This window comes from Diabrotica undecimpunctata, chromosome 1 (assembly GCF_040954645.1).
Source record: "Diabrotica undecimpunctata isolate CICGRU chromosome 1, icDiaUnde3, whole genome shotgun sequence".
Classification (NCBI taxonomy): domain Eukaryota; kingdom Metazoa; phylum Arthropoda; class Insecta; order Coleoptera; family Chrysomelidae; genus Diabrotica; species Diabrotica undecimpunctata.
The window spans coordinates 23,994,068-24,011,518 of NC_092803.1; the positions used below are offsets into that span (position 1 = coordinate 23,994,068).

A 17,451-nucleotide genomic window follows, 5' to 3' on the forward strand; every position below is an offset into this window, starting at 1 on the left:
AGAGAATAATCAACTAATTAAGGGTTTTCATTTGATACATACCTTGACCTTGAGTGGCGAGTATGTTTATTTTATCTAGAAGTATAGTATAAATTACTTGTTAGTTTAAGACTTAAACAGCATCTCTTATATTACCCCCATAGACAACATGCCATGTTTTTGTACAAATGACCCCGTATAAAATCCCGCAGATGCAAACCCATATAGCGGATTCCCACACGAACGCACGCGCCTCTGGCCGATATCGTTCACCATCATCATCATAGTATGCGTACTACATAAGTCTGTAAGATAATGTCTGCACTTAATCAAAATAATAGACCACTAATAACAAAAACATATGACCCTCAGTCGGATGAGACCGGGCGAGTAATTGAACTCTGCATTTGTTTGCTAGATATCGGGTTAGCACAACTAACTAACTGTGGTGTGAGGATTTGTGGATGTAGTGTGTGGTTTTTACACAAAACAGTGAGATTAGGCAGCTGGAGCCTGTTTAGATTGTTTGTGTAGGTGGTTTTCATGAGTTTAGCGATTGGAAAGTGACAGTGGCAACGGAACAAGGCGGTAAGATCTTGATTGAGTCTTTAAACAATTGCTGTTTATTGTCTAAAGGAAATGATAATCAACTAAAGAGAGTATAAGAGCTCGTAAGATAAATCGTTCATAAAATTTATAATATAAAAAACTAAGAAGCAGAAGCTTTTAGTACCGGTTTCATGTATAATTCAAGTTCATTCATCAATTATGAAACTAAAAGTTATAACTATGCAAAATATACTCCAATTAATAGTCAATTGCTTTGATAAAGTCCATGAAGCATCAGTATACGATATTTTTTTATTATATGTCTTATTTTCGATAGTATTTACGTACTATCATTTCCAGCCAATCAGTTTTTATAATTTTCTGTGATCTTTTGGTTACCAGTCGTTGGTAGTAAGACAGTGACGGCAAAAAATATTAAGACTTAAAGACTATAATTGTTATATCCCTTAATGTGTTTTGTACTTACGCGAACATCATAAATAATGAGTGTTTGATAGGAAGTTCTTAAACGTTTAAATTTATAATGCTTAATTTTATTTATTTTTTTCCACTTCTCTTAACTCATTGTCTTTTAGGTCATTTCTTTTTTGTTCTTATTATTTCTATTCGTATTAAGATCTTCGACACGTTCACTTATCTCATTCTTCCTACGTGGTCCAACGATATTATTCTTTGGGCGGAATATGAGCAATTCTTATTACTAGAGCATTCACAGTTTTATATTTTGTTTTTGCTTTGTCTTAAGATATGTTAAAGAACTTTTAAGCTTAAATAACAAAATAAGAACTTTTGGGCTAAATCCAAACGTATTAATCAACAAATTTTCCTCCTGGTAGATTCCATGGGTTCTTTAACAATTTGATGTCTTGTTGAAGAACAATTTGTATCCGGTATCAAAATATGCCTCAGTTTTCGCAACATAACCTCTTTATTTAATCCTAGTATTTTCCCTGTAGCTTTACCAAATAGTATAGACGCATCGGTTTCAAAAATATTTTTATTTATATCAAATTAAAGAAAGATTCAAATACATTGGAGAAAACGGATTACGGACCTCTCAGCATGTAGTCTATCCATCTGCAGCTTGTTTTGTCTATTCCTTCTAGGCGAATCGCCCTTGTGATTGCAAAGTAGGTGTTGTCGAATATTGTCTCTCTATATCGAGAGATGCGTTTAACACAACATTTTGGCTTTCTAGAACGTACTCCACTATCTGTACGAGATGGTGCAATGCCGTTTCTGTAGAGACTCCTGCTATATACGTATACCGTCCCTGATGTATCGAAATTTTAACCAATACACCATTCCTAATATACCTATCAAGCAGTGTTCTCTAGTCTTCATTACGAATTCCGTTAAATTTATCGGCCTCAGGGACTTAGTTTACTCCTCTCGACTTTGCCAGGTTTAGGTATAAAAGTTACCCTTATTAGCATCAATACTTTTGATATGTTTTCTAGTCCTAGGCTAGTCTGCAGTATCTTACCCATTTTTTGTAGAGAACCGTAGCACTATCTAGGTATCAGTTCGCGACTTATTATGTGATCTGTTTATTTTGTTAAGCGGTCCACATTTTTACTTCCTCTTTTAATCTTGCATTAAGTTTTTTTTCATAATATCATTGGACTAATTTCGGTTTTCTGCTTTTGTGTCCTTTTAAATCTAAACGATTTCCTGTTTGTTTATATGTTGTTGTCCGATCAGTTATTCCGCTGTCTTCTTATCTTGGAAACGTATATTTAGTTTTCTTCCATGTATTTCTAGCCCTTGTTTACTGTTTTTCTAGCCTTCTGGTTAGAATAAATAGCAAATAATACATTTCAACATCTTACTAATAATTACTGAAAAAACCGACTACTTCTCTGAAAACCTGATATCCTCATCTGTCATATTAAACCACAATTTTGGTAGAATCTTCTTCAAGGTTGTCAAGGTTGCTGAATACTTTTTTAACAACAACGGTTACCATGTTGCAACATTATTTGCCACAGTCGTGATCAAACTTGAACTTATCTTTGTTTGTATTGTTAGAGGTTTGTATCTTATCCTATACCATTGTGTTTCCTTTCACCTGTGCTCGTTTGTGTCGAGATTTGTGCGCAATGACAAAGTGGTTAGTTAGGTCATAGAACGTGCATTTGTTTCATTGACATATTGGAAGATATTTTAGTAAAAATGATTCTTATAAGTGAAAAACATCAGAAAATTTGTTAAACCAGATAAGTCACTTTGTAATACCTCAAAATGCTAGTACATTACGCTAAAGAATTTAGCTAGAATATAATATAATAATATAAATAGATCAAATATTTCGTTAATCTACCTAAAGCAGTGAACATGGGAATCTATTATATTATGAAGAAAATACACTTATATTAAAAGACAAGCAATTTGTAGAAAACAAAATACATCTGTTACGCTAAAATCTACTACAGAAAAACAGAATTTCGGATTTTTTTTATTTCAAAATATGTGTTTCGACTGCTAGTGGTCATTGACACAGGTACAATTTACATTTATATTTTTAATACTTTTACATTGGGGACAATATTAGCTACAGTACAGTTTTTGGAATACATGTTTTTTTTTAATTTTATAGCTTTATATTTTTTAAAAACTTTAATACATTTTTATAGTTGCTGCTGTTTGAGATAAGAATGTCTCTTAGGTTGTTACCAAGATTGTATTTATTTCTGGCCGTTACCGTTAGGTAGTGTTGACAGTCAAGACGTAAGTGTTTTACGGAAGTCGTGGTGTTCCAGTACTGGCACAAAGTCTGATTGCTGGAATTCATTAGGTGCCCATGTGTAAGGCGTGTGTGTCCTATTCTTAATCTCCGAATAATACATTTGTCCTTTCTTTTCATTGGTGGGAGCTGGTGGTAGAAAATGTTTGATTGGAGAACGCTTAACTTGGTATTGCTTATTTTCCAATGATCATTCCAAAGGCCCATTATTTTTTGTTTGAGTGTTCTTGAGTAATCTGATGATGTTTGAAACATTGTTGTTAAGTTTATAGAACAGGTTTGTTTTGTTGCTAGATCGGCTTTCCATTACCTGGAATACCATTATGTGATATGACCCACAAAATTGTTGCTGTAATTCAATTAGTTTAAAGACGAATACATATACTCTGGGTTTCTTGAACTATTGGGTGGACAGAGTGTAAGTGTCTTATGGAGTGCATCGATGATAGAGAGTCAGTACAGATCTTCTTCTTCTTCATGTACCATGTCCTTTCAGAACGTTGGTTACCATCATAGCTATCTTAATTTTATTCACTGCCACCCTAAATAGCATGCTTGTATCAACACTATACCAATCTCGCAAGTTCTTCAACCATGAGGTTCTTCTTAGTCCTGGACTGCGTTTGCCTGCTATTTTTCCTTGCATGATATTTCGTAGCAACCTATATTTGGAACCTCTCATTACATGTCTGAAATACTCCAGATTTCTTTGCTTGATGCTTTTTATGATCTCAGTAGTCTTGCTGAGATGTTCTAGTATTCTGGAGTTTCGAATGTTCTCCACCCAGGAAACTTTTAAAATTCTTCTATAGCACCACATTTCGAAAGCCTCAAGGCGATTTAGATCGATTTTATGCACACTCCAGGACTCGACACCATAAAGTAAGACCGAGAACACGTAGCAGCGAAATAGGCGGATCCTCAATGCCAATTTTAGGTCTCTGTTACATAACACCTTGGACATCCTTCTAAAAGCCGCTCTAGCCTGCTCTATCCTAGATCTAATTTCGCCGTGACTTTCTGCGTTACAATTTAATTGCTGTCCAAGGTAAACGATTTGATCAACTTGCTTAAGTTTGGTATTATTTACATATATAGACGGTTTTATATGCTGTTGTTTACTTATTACGAGTATTTTGGTTTTCCGTATGTTCAGAACCAGACCTGCCTCCCTACAACTCTCAACGACACTATCAAATAGTGTTTGCAGATCTTCTTGACTAGAAGCTAGGAGTACTGTATCGTCCGCATATCGCAAATTATTGATGACTTCACACTTTCACAAGTATTCCTTCTTGTTTTTCAAAAAGTGCTATTCTGAAAATTCTTTCGAAGTAAACGTTGAAAAGCAGGGGTGACAAGAGGCTTCCCTGCCCTACTCCTCTTTTAATATTAAGAGCTTGTGATTCCACACCTTCTACTAAAACTGATGTTGTTAGATTCCAATATAAATTTGCAATTATTCGAACATCCCTGCCGTCCAAGCCAATGTCTTTTAGAGCTTCGATCAATATAGAGTGATTAACACGATCAAATGCCTTTTGGAAGTCAATAAAACAACAGTATATATCTGCAGATATATCTCGACATCTTTAAACAAGTACGTTCATTCCAAACAGTGCCTCTCTCGTTCCAAACCCGTTACGGAAACCAAACTGTGTGTCATCCAGGTATTTCTCGCATTTATTGTAGATACGACCATGTATTACCTTCAGAACAGATCGCTATAGTTTTATTGTTATTAAGGGGATTTTTCACAGCTTGTAGTATTCCATTTAGTTCAGCAATATAAATACTGCAATTACTAGAGAGTCGAAATCGGTTGACAGTAGTTGTAGCTGTTGTAACAGCACAGCCAACACCCTCTTCACTCTCAGATGCGTCTGAGTAAAGGATCTTATCGAAGTTGCATTGATTTAGTATTTCATGGAATCTTTGTTTGAATATGGAAGGTGATATTTCAGTCTTATTATATTTGGAAAATTCGATATTAAGATTCGGAAGTTTGCATATCCATGGAGAAGTTTGAGGGACCCTGAAAGGAGTGGTGAATAACAAATTGATATTATATAAATAAAGAATTAACATTTGTATAGTGGACGGTGCCATTCTAGAATTATTAGTAACTGGTAATTGCCTATTATAGATGAGATTCCTTGTGGGATTTGTGGCATTTGCTTAAACTTTAGCGAAAAACAGCAGTAGAAGTTGTTGTCGTCTTAGATGAAGTGGAAGTTGGAAGTGGAAGCATTTTTCGTGAATTTTTTCCACCGGACTGGATCAGAATGCTCCAGAAAGAGAAAAAGAGAAATATTTTGGACATATTTATATTTAGTGAACGTAGTAGAATTTGAGATTTAAAATTTGTTTGTTTTAATCTTTAACAGGTTTATATACTTAATAGTATTTAATTTTTTCAAATCAGTCGGGTCCTTTAAAAGTATTTTCAGTTATTTCTATATTAAAGTCTGGATACGCCTAATTATCTCTCTAATAAATGGTCCGAATTATACAAAAACAGGCGTGTACTTATTTTGCAGTATAAAGATTTGAAATTTGATGTTTGTAACATTGCCAGATTTACCATTTTTCTGATATCATTAGCCACTTTTGTTTTTTTTAATTTAGGACCTTATATATTGTTCGCTTAATCGTCTCATTAAATTTTTTAATCCAAATTGTGTACTACTTAATTTGAACATATTAATTAAAAGTTTACTACACTGCTAAATGAATGTCTACCTAATCAAGTGTTTAAAATTGAAGCATGTTTAAAATTTCTTTAAAATATTTTCCTTAGAAAAGAAAATTACTTTCATGTCACCTATGTCTGTATATTTTGCTAGGAATCTTAAAAATAACCCAAAAGCAACGAGCGGTTCGTCATGCCTTTTTTTAACAACGAAATAATTCGCCAAATGTTCGCTGCTCTTTTTAACTTTCATTTGTTAAATAGAGACCCTTTCTCCGTAAGAAATAAATCAGTTTCTATTGTCAAATACCTTGCTCACCTTCTAAGAAAAGCAGAGATGTTGGTTTTCGATGAAATTATAATTCCTGTTGGGAGAAAGTGGGAAAGGGTACAAAAACGACCACAGTAGCCTAGCCGTTTAAGTATCATTTTCGCGTGACACTCTTCGACCAACACTTCCACTCTTTTTTATCCTTAGCTTGTCTAAGATCAGAATTCGAGCTTATTTTCGAGTTGGTTCCTGTGGCAAGTGGTTTGTTTACATCAAACGGCGGTAAGTGTATTTTCAATTCACCCTTATCTATATATCTTCACATAGTGCTTCCTATATTAACTATTTTCTCTTTTGTCAAACTTGGCTGGCTTCAAACTTGGTTTCCAGGGCAAGTACATCCATCCATCCATCATTTGTCAAATTTTCTTTTAGAAAAAACTGACACAATTAACCACCTGAGTACCCACTATACCTGAACATATATTTAGTTTTTGGGGTCTTTGCGTATGGTTTTCACATATCCAGTGTGGATTTATCTCACTCTAATACGTTAAATTTTGGTGATTTACATTCCCACATAGTGTAAATATTACATTTTCGGAAAAACATGTTATCATCAAATACAATTTTAATCATCATTACCTCACTAAACTGTAATATAAAATCGTAGTAATATTTATTTAATTCTTGCAAAAACTGGATGCTGTAGGGTTTAAATGAGTTCTTATGTAGAGATAGTGCAAGCACTCCTGACCACGGCGCAGTAGACGAAATTTGGTTTAGTCCCCACTTCCATGCGAAACGCATTGTACTATGCACTGTATAATTCCACTTACAATAGGACCTTTCTGCCTTTACGTGAATTTGACTCCACTTTCGCGCAGCTCCATGGTCAGGAGTGTTTGAACTATCTTTAATACATTCAAGATTGAAGAATGACCGACAGCATGCATTTGTGTAACTCTGCTTGAGGATGTATCTGGAACTTCAACTAAACTGCATTAAATCATAAAGTGTTAATATAATTTATAACAGTTTTTCGTGAAATATTTTACTCGTCCAATTGCCTCAAAGCGCTTTACAATTTTTTGTGTCGTCGCCTTATGAATAGGATAATGGTTTGGGAACGTATCGTTGAACAAGTTCGCTACTCCACTATAAGATCTTTTTCTGTCGCCCCTTATTATTCAAACAGTAATTCGCTCTTTTTCACCACCTTTATTGTAGATCTTTTAAAAACACATAAAACAACTGACAGCTTTTGTAATTAATACAATTTATTTCATAAAAATTTTCAATAAACTTCAAGCTATTGTTATTTTTATGAATTAATGTCGCAATCACAGGATTCTAATTTGTATTGAAATGATGATTCCAATAATAATGAAAATTTGAAATTTGCAAATCCCCATACTACGGAATAAGCTTATCCCGGTTTGTGTACAACTCGGACCATCAATTTAAGAGATAATTAGGCGTTTTCAGACCTTTGTTTCATTCTGTATATATCTTTATGTATGTCTGAACTATTTTTAACTGTCTTACGTGTGTTAACAAACATTTATTATAAAAAAAACCGTAAGAATTGAAACACTTCACTATTTATTGGATTTCAAGAATTTCTAAATCATTAAACGTACTAAAGAAATACCATTTTCCTTTCTAGATGGGATTACAGCACGCCTTGTCAATTTTATTGCTAATAAACATCTTTAGTGTCTACGGAAAGTTAACAGGAGATCATATATGCCTAACCGAAAAGCTGTAAGTATGATTTCAGGAAAATTATTATTTATTATATCAAAAAAAAATATGTATCTACACTTCTTTTAATATAAAAAAATTTAATATAAAAGGAGCGTACGATAATATTCAATTAGAAATTTTAATGGACAAGATGCAAAAGCTAAAACTACCGGAATTACTTATTTTTAATATTTATAAATTGTATAATGAGAGAAATATTTATATTCGTACAGTAGACAAGTTAATAGGTCCTCAAAAAGCTGCTGTTGGCCTTCCTCAGGGCAGCATATTAAGTCCTATTTTGTACATTATATACTCATTTGACTTGGATACTATATTCCATAGGAATATAAAAACATTACAATATGCTGATGATATATGTATATATACGGCAGAACAAAATATAGAAAAATGTCATCAAAATGTAGAGGTAGCTTCAGATTCATTAGAAAAGTGGGTAAAGAATATCGGATTTTCCATTTCAGAAAATAAGTCAGCAGCTGTTACATTTACTAGGAAGAGGTTTCATCATCCGTCTTCAATAACACTAAAAAATTACACACTCCCGTACCTAGCTTCAATTAAGTATCTAGGTATTACTCTAGATACAAAACTTAACTGGAAATCTCATATTCATTATATAACATCTAAAATTGAAAATGCTATAAACATCCTAAAAGTTTTCAGCCATAGTAAGTGGGGGGCAGACCCTAATATTTGTCTTCTATTTTATAAATCTTTTATTCAGTCAATAATCGATTATGGGTGCGTATTATATGGATCGGCCTCTGAATGTCATCTTAAAAAGATTGATCAAATCCAAAATAAATGTCTACGAATCTGTAATAGGTATCTGAAATCTACACCCATAGTTGTTATGGAGGCGGAAAGTTGCATACCTCCACTTCAGTTAAGGAGACAATTCTTAAGTAATAAAAACTTATTTAAGATATACGCAAAAAATGACAATCTTACACACACAATTCATCAGTTAACTATCGAGGTTTTAACAAATCGATATTGGAAATATAAAAAAACTCCTCTATTGATCGAAAGTTATTATAACTACCCAGAAATTAAGGACAATATATTAACTATTAACAACTTCACGTCTTTTAAACACTACGATATTCGCCCTGTATTCCATTTAATCGATGATTACCTTAGACTCCCAGAAAAATTATTAAATAAATATTTTCTTAATAAAATTCATCATAAATGGGAAAATCATGATTACATCTTTACTGACGGTTCTGTAATTAATGGAAATACCGGTTTGGCTCTTTATCATGTTAATAAAAAAATAAAGCGACTGTATAAACTGCCTAAGGGATCGTCAATATTCACTGCAGAGAAAGTCGGAATTAAAAATGCACTAATCTATGCTCAATCCCTATCCGGCACTAATATAGTAATATTCTCTGACTGCAGAAGTGCATTAGAAAAGATAAAAAATATTAACATAACCGACCAGTATGACGATTTAATTAAAGATCTATATGAAGTACTTACAAAATTGAATAAAAATGGAAAGATAATTACATTATCTTGGGTAAAAAGTCATTGTCAAAAGTCAAGTCATAGAATATAATGAGATAGCAGATAGATTAGCAAAAAGGGCTACTACAGAAGGGGAGATGATTAACATGAAGCTACCTTTGAACGATCACGTAAGCCAAATGAAAATAACCATGAAAACTAAATGGCAAGAAAAATACGAAAAATCCAACTCTGGGAAAAAGTTTAAATTGTTGCTTCCAAAACTAAACATAAAACCATGGTTTTTTAATGTACAAAATAGAAATTTTATAAAAACAATTTCACGAATCAGAAGTAATCATGCAATGTATCCGGAATATAAACACCGTTTAGGTATCCATAACGAAGATGATTGCGAATGCGGAAAATATGGTAGTTTAGAACATATTATATTAGAATGCCCTTCTATTCAACAAGAGATCTCTACACTACTTAGTAATCTATATAAATTATAAATAGACACACCTTTTAACTTATCGAGCTTACTTGCAACTGAAGATATACGAGTATATGAGGTTATTTATGTACGTACAGTTAAATGTAAATTTAAATTATAAGCACACTAACATAAATCCCACTCTTTTGTATCCATTCCAGGGGTCCCCTCCCCCGTGTTATAAAACTCCGCCGAGACGACCCTTCGGCAAATTAGCCCTCCTTTTAAATCTCCTTTGTGATAACTAACAAAATAAAAAAAAAACTAAAAAAAAAATAAAAAAAAACAAATAATAAAATAAAAAAAAAATAAAATAAAAAAAAATTAAAAAAAAAATAATAATCAAAAACTAAACAATATAGTTAAAAAAAATACAGTTACATTATAAGGATAATCAATAATATAATATTGAGTATTATGTATAATAATATGTGTTGTTCATTAAATATAAGATAATATTAGATACGCATTAAGTGAAAATTAATACTTAACTGAAGCATTTTCCTTATAACTTTCACACATTTGTTCTGGCTAATTGGCTTAGTTCCAGTGCCATAAAACAAAACACACACACACACACACACACACACACACACACACACACACACACACACACACACACACACACACTTCTTTTATTAGTTCTTATTGTAAAATGGTAATGCGCTTTATCTTTCAAAATATATATCTATACTTCATCATCATCAATGCCGTTACAACTCTTCGTGAGTCTTTCCTGAATTTTCTATTGTCTTCCATGTTTGTCGATCCTATTCTACTATTTCCCATTGTCTTGCTATCATTTTCTCCAGATTCTCTCCTACTGCTTTTTTCCACTTTTTTATAGGCTGTCCTACAGACCTTCTTCCATCTGGTTTTTCCCAAAAGACATTGTTTATGAGGCGATTGTCATCCGCATATTTTGTTCTCATTATGTTGATATCATCTGCATACACTGGTGATGGGCTGGATTTGAAAAGCGTTGGAGCCAGTTTATCGCCTTGTTTCAGTCCTTGCGTTATCACAAACGCATCTGTCATCTAGCCTTGAATACATACATCTTCTGTTTCTGTTACTATCATTACCATTTTGTACCATTCTTAATAATGTTGTTGTTATACCGAGTTTTTGCAATATAGTAGGTTAGGTTAGGTTCTATCTATTGAATCATAGGCTTGCTTAAGTCTACAAAGATATTGTAAACTTATCCGTAATATTCCCATGCTTTAGTATTTGTTTGACTATAGTTGGTAGATCTATTTTGAAATAGAAACTCTATTTTTAGATATTGAAGTTTTCGATTAATAATATTTGTGAGTATATTGTATCTCCAACAAAGTTGAGAGAGTCTCCTTTTATAAATATAGGGTAATATACTTTTGTTCCATTCCTTGGGGATTTTTTTCTTTTCTCCATATTTCTTCTAGTAGCTGGTACATTTATTTTGTCAAATTTTTCCCTCCTTACTTGTATAGTTCTGCCGATATTTTATCCATTTCAGGAGCTTTTATTGCTTTTTGTATTTGGATAATTGCAATTCCAACGTCCTTCAGCGTTGGAGATCTAGTTAGTTTATTTTCTTCTTCACCTTCCATTGGTTCTTGTTGTTGTGCTTGTTGCAGTTTCGCAACTTGATATAAATATTAAGTAAATACTAAATAGAAGTAATTTTTACATAGTACCGATAGCCCTATCTAACTGCGGGTACTATGAATTAAATTACCAGAGGCTGCAAATACTAGTCAACATCAGCGCTAAACTTGATGAGAGGTGGATAAACTCCCCACCTGTATTTCCGGAATGTAACGCTTCTAAGGGAAGCTACTTATTTCAACTCTTCAGTTTTGTTCCTGATCTGCTCCGACACAGTGTTGTATCCTACTTGCAGGGTAGCCCAGCTACCGCTTCATCCATTCACGTACAAAGTTATATACACCAACAACCTAAAAATCATATACACCATACATTGCTTATGTTATCAAGTACCGTTTACTTAAATTTTGTTACGAATTTTTATTGTGCTGTTAAACTATTTATATATTTATACATATATTTATATATGTTCTTTACTTAATATAGTTCTGAAATTATTTTCTTGTGGCTCTTATGTTATCTACTATATTTAATATGAATTAACTACAATTTTAATTAAAAATAAGTTTATTTTACGTTTCTATTTTCACTTCGAAAACCGAACTATCAAAATAAACGTATTTTCAATTAAACTTTTGGGTTGTTCCTATGGAATATAGTAGATAACCTCCTTTACTTTCTTCAAATTTAGTCAGAGGGAGATATTTTTACATTCTTTCTTGTTTTCCGTTAAAATTTTTTCACAAAATAGAAAGTACTCTTTCTATTTTGTGCTATGGGTGGTGGTATTATCTCTTTGTTATTGTCTTTTTTCATGTTTTTTAGTTTTATCGAATTTCTGTGCTTTTTCTACCTTGCATACATGTATTTATTTTGGGACATAATCGGAGCAGGTAACCTCTTTTATTATTTTTTTATTTTTTATAGTTTTCGGACTTTAGCTTAAGTTTCTTTGAGTGTTATTTTTTCAGTTATCTTTTGCCAGTTTAGGTAATTGTGATATTTCTTTCTTTTTTCTTTAGTTCTTATTCAATTACTTGATCCTAACAATAACGTTATTGAAGCGAAGTATTTCCGTGAGCCACACGGAAGTAGCGCCACCAAACAAAATAGCAGTTCGAGGTTCGTATTTTCAGTAAACAGTTGGAAGTGTCCATTTACGTGGAGTACGTAATTTCACCAATAAATCTACTAAAAAATTAGAAACAACGCAAAGAGCAATGGAAATAATAAGTATTAGTGATTTTTTCGTAGTAGTCCCTGAATATCTTTCTAATTTGCCGGTTTTATCGACTACGTGACCTAAATAATCAATAAGAAGGTCACGTGGTCGATAAACGTGGCCCATTAGAAAAAGACGTAGGGACTGCTTTGTGATAGTTTTCTCTGTCGCACTTGGGGAACGCGAGTGTATTACAGCAGTCAGTATATTTTTATTATATGTCTATGAACGTAACTAAACCTAACCTAACCTAACCAAACCTGGCCTAACCATATGTAACCTAAAACTGCTAACAAACCAATAATTTTTTGTTAAAAGTAGGTAATAATAAAATGTTTTAATCATAGTCATAAAATACAAATAGACCGAGCGCTGAAATACATTACCGTTCCCCCAGTGCGACAGAAAAAACTGACGCAAAGCAGTCCCTGCATTTCTTTCTAATGAGCCGGATTTTTGACCATGTGACCTAAATTTCCAATGGGAAGGTCACGTGGTCGACAAACTCGGCCCATTAGAAAAAGATGCAGGGACTGCTTTTAGTCAGTTTTCCCTGTCGCACTGGGGGAACGGTAATGTATTTCAGCGTTCAGTCCATTTGTATTACAATTTTATGTTTTTAATCTAACTTAACGTAAAAACTTAACCTAACCTAACCTAACGAAGTCTAACCTAAACCTGCTAACAAAAAATTTTTTTTTTGATATTTTAGAAATTAAATTCTGGAAAATATCGAGAAAACATGACTGACTGACCTGTCCTTTATGTCTGAATGTTTATACTCCGGCAACGCTATAAGCACTGCTTCACCTTATCAGGTCTCTAAAGCGGCGTCCTTATTGAGTCGACGTTGTCGATCGACTGTGTTTATCGACACTCTCGACTGAGTGTGTACGCGGCAATCGACTTTGTCGATCGACAAACGATGTCGATCGACGTGTCGACTGGTTTTCCGTGCTCTGTCGGTAAAATCAAAGGGTAGTCGAGTCGAATCGGAAGTGTGTACGTGCATTCGACGTTCGACCTTCGACATTATATAAAAATACAGTAAAAATAATTCAGCGTGCGGTGTAGTCTGCCTCATTTAAAGTCTCGTGTTTTGTACTTGTTGGCAAAATGGAATGGGAAAAAGAAAAAGTGATTGCATTTATTGAAGCTTATAAATTAAAAACAAATCTATGGAACACTAGAAGCAAATATTATAAAGATCGAAACATGAGGCACGATGCTTTGATGGAAATTGCCAGTGAATTTAACATAGAAAAGCAAGTGGTAGAACAAAAAATAAAATCTTCAAAGCCAGTTAGCAAGAGAAATAAAAAAAACAAAGGATGGCAATAAATCTGGCAGTGGCACGGATGATGTGTACAAAAGTAAATGGTTTGCTTATGAAAGTTTAAGATTTTTACGGGACAAAAATAAGACCAGAGAGACGTTGGATTCAGAGGTATGTATAAATTAAATATATTTTACACCTACAATGTCTTTTTTATTAGGCTACATAATATTAATACACATTTTATCACCTTAAGTATTGCCAAGGTACTTCTCCTTCTGGTGTCATAAAATAGTCTTTTAACACGTTTCTCACATGTAGAGCACTCAGTGCACTTTTTCTGGGTATTTTTGTTAAGTTTACTAATACAGGTTGATTACAAACTTCACTTCTCCAAGCTCCTGGAATCAAGTCTGTGGTGTCAGAACACTCAGCATCGTATGTTCCAGGAGGATTTTAAATATTCCTGGATGCGCTTTTTCTAAGAAAGTTGTGCAGATAACATGCTGTTAAGATTATTTTAGAAGCAGTAGTCGGTTCTAATAGCATTGGTTTGCGAAAAACTCCAAATACGCTAGATATTATGCCAAAAATATTTTCAGATAATCTCCGGGCCCTGCTAACGCGATAATTAAATACTCTTTCACTAGAACCTTTAGGGTGAAGCCCTGCATAAGGTTTCATTATGTTTGTAGACAGAGGAAATGCATCATCTGCCACAAAAATGAATGGGCTTTTTACATCACTCTTTGGAAGCAGGTTTTCCGCAGGCAAATGCATTGTATTCTCTTCAAGAAATTTATTGAATACAGTGCTACTAAACACACCACCATCAGAAATACGCCCTTGGCATCCCACATTGGCATAAATAAAATTATAATTTGCATCGACTACGGCAAATAAAACAATACTGAAGAATCCTTTGTAATTAAAAAATTCACTGCCGCTATTTATTGGGGCTTGCAATGCTACGTGTTTTCCGTCCATAGCTCCGACACAGTTTGGAAAGTTCCAACGATTGTAATAGTCCTCTGCAATAGCTTTCCATTCTGCCTCAGTTTTAGGCATCTGAAATAAAAAGACCTATTTATTTTTATTATTTAACCTTTTTAATTTCTAATTAATCTAATATATATACTCTTGATTACAGGTTCCAACTGAAGTAGATACTTTGGAAGATAAAGGAGATGTGAATGACATCACTGAAAATGATGAGCATAGTCACGATTTTATTACCACAAATGATTCAACAGAAAACAATCTAGCAGAATGTAATAATGCAAATGCTGGAAATGCCGAAAAAGTTGAACGCACAAAGAGAAACACAAGTCCGAAAAAACAGTTCAAGTCACCAAATCTTGACCATGTGCATTCCAAGAAAAGGAAAGGTGATGACCCAATGGTTAATGATGCATACAGGATGATGACACAGGTGTTTTTGGACAGAAATAAAAAGGACGTCTTTAGCGTATTTGGAGAAGAAATTGCTGTTACATTACGAAATTTGCCTACCGCTTATGCTCAAGCTACAGTGCAACACATGATAAGCACGATTCTGTTTGAAGGAAAATTGGGCAATTAAAACTATCCAGTATCACAACAGCCACCACCGCAATATTATCCTCAGCATCAGCTTCAGCAGTATCCTGTTGGTTCAATAACGACTTTAATACCGCAACCATCCCCAGAGCATTCTTCATGTTCTTCTTTTACTAACCCCTCAACTCCGGCAGAATCAGGTACTGAAGATGACGAAGCCATAGATAATTTAATTCAACAACTACAACGTCCGGGACGTGGCACTTCACAATAAGCACAGTAGATATAACCAGCATTATTTTTAATTTTGTGTTTGATACGTACATTTATTTGAAAACTTAGTTTTATTTCCAAATTAGTCCACTACATTTTACTACTTTGGTACGTTTTTAATAAAATTCGATAATGTAATTATAATATATCTCTTTCAGTATAAATGTAGTTTTAGTAAAACTCTACTTACCTTTATGTAATCTTGTAATGTGTCAATAAGGGCATCGCAGACTTCCGGAATAATTTGAGAAATTGCTTGTTTTGAAATTTTGAAGAGATACATCAGTGAGTAATACGAATCTCCACTACATAAAAATCGTAATGTCACAGCGAGACGCTCCTTTGTTGGAATGGCATGTCTACAATTGGTGTCTTGCTTACAAATTTTTGGCCCGATTTTTTGCAACAAATATTCAAATTCACTTTCCGACATTCGAAAAAAATTTCTGAAACCTCCGTTACATCTGTATTCAAGGTTCAATAGATCGATATCATCCTTTTTCAAATCTTCCATCAGGTTACTACCGCTATACCGATTTCTACTTTGAAGGCTTGGTCAAACCCAAAATCTTCTTTTACGCGATGATTTACGTTTTTTAGTTGTGATAATAACAAATGCGGCACAAACAATAATGGCGTCATCTTCGTCACACATTTTCGTTTCGACTGTCGACAAATATTCTGCCTACCTGGTGTGGACATCGAAGCTTTTTCGATATGTCGGTCGACAGTGTCGATAGACAGAGTCGATCGATAATGTCAACTCAATGAGGACGCCGCTTTAATACATTTGTCGAACACGAACGTAAAGTCGAAGACAAACTTTAAGACAGAAAAGCAGACCTCTCGATCGTTACAATTTTACCTTTGCCACTTGTGTATGCAAAGTGTACATAAAGTGTTACACACGTGCAAACATGTGTACACAAAGTGTTAATAACAGATAATAACAAAAAAATTACAGTATGTGTAGAGGGACATAACTTTCCTTTAAGTTAAGTTAAAGAAAAGTAGTTGAAAATAGTACTTTTATTAAGTTTCTGTTATTAATGTTTCGTTTGCTTATCTTATGTTACCTTAAATTAATTTATTAAGAAGTTTGGAAATTTACCATTACGCATTTGCAGGTATTTAGCTAATGTAACAGAGAATTATTTGAAAAATGTAATTCTGAGGAACTACAAATGGTGCCTAAATTTTCCTCCAAGATGTTCGTTTTACACCACCAAGCAAGTTTCTGCTGTCAGAGTCGTGGTAAGTTTTTCAAATCTTAAGATTTTTTTATTTTAATGTGCATATTTACAGTAATTAATAAATGTGATGACAATATTGACTTGATCCAAGTACCGTCCAGCGCTGGTTCTCCATTTTCACCTATGTAACCAGATCTTCTGACCAAGTCCTCTTCAGTCTTTGTTCCTCCATTGGTGGCTGATATAATTCACTGATAATGTGGCTTTTGGCATGGAGTGACATCATTTACGGTTGGTGATCCTAGGTCATTGTGTATGGTTGCATTGCTCACATATTAAGGGAGTTAGCTATCATCTTTTGATTGGAAGGTCT

The 17,451-nt window shown here is 33.6% G+C and overlaps 1 protein-coding gene across 3 annotated transcripts in view; it reads left to right on the forward strand.

Moving 5' to 3' along the window:
* Nucleotides 1–280: 280 nt before the first annotated feature.
* Nucleotides 281–17,451, forward strand: part of LOC140446503 (uncharacterized) — a 39,971-nt gene continuing 22,800 nt past the window's right edge. The window contains exons 1-3 of one of the 3 annotated variants that reach the window (XM_072539061.1): nt 281–567; nt 7,928–8,025; nt 17,013–17,139. In XM_072539061.1, the coding sequence (XP_072395162.1) occupies nt 7,928–8,025; nt 17,013–17,139 (225 nt within the window). In that variant the 5' untranslated portion in view covers nt 281–567. Of the gene's footprint in view, nt 568–2,482; nt 2,583–2,663; nt 3,053–7,927; nt 8,026–17,012; nt 17,140–17,451 lie in introns of those variants that run through there. The other 2 variants (XM_072539065.1, XM_072539069.1) reach the window with 2 other exon arrangements.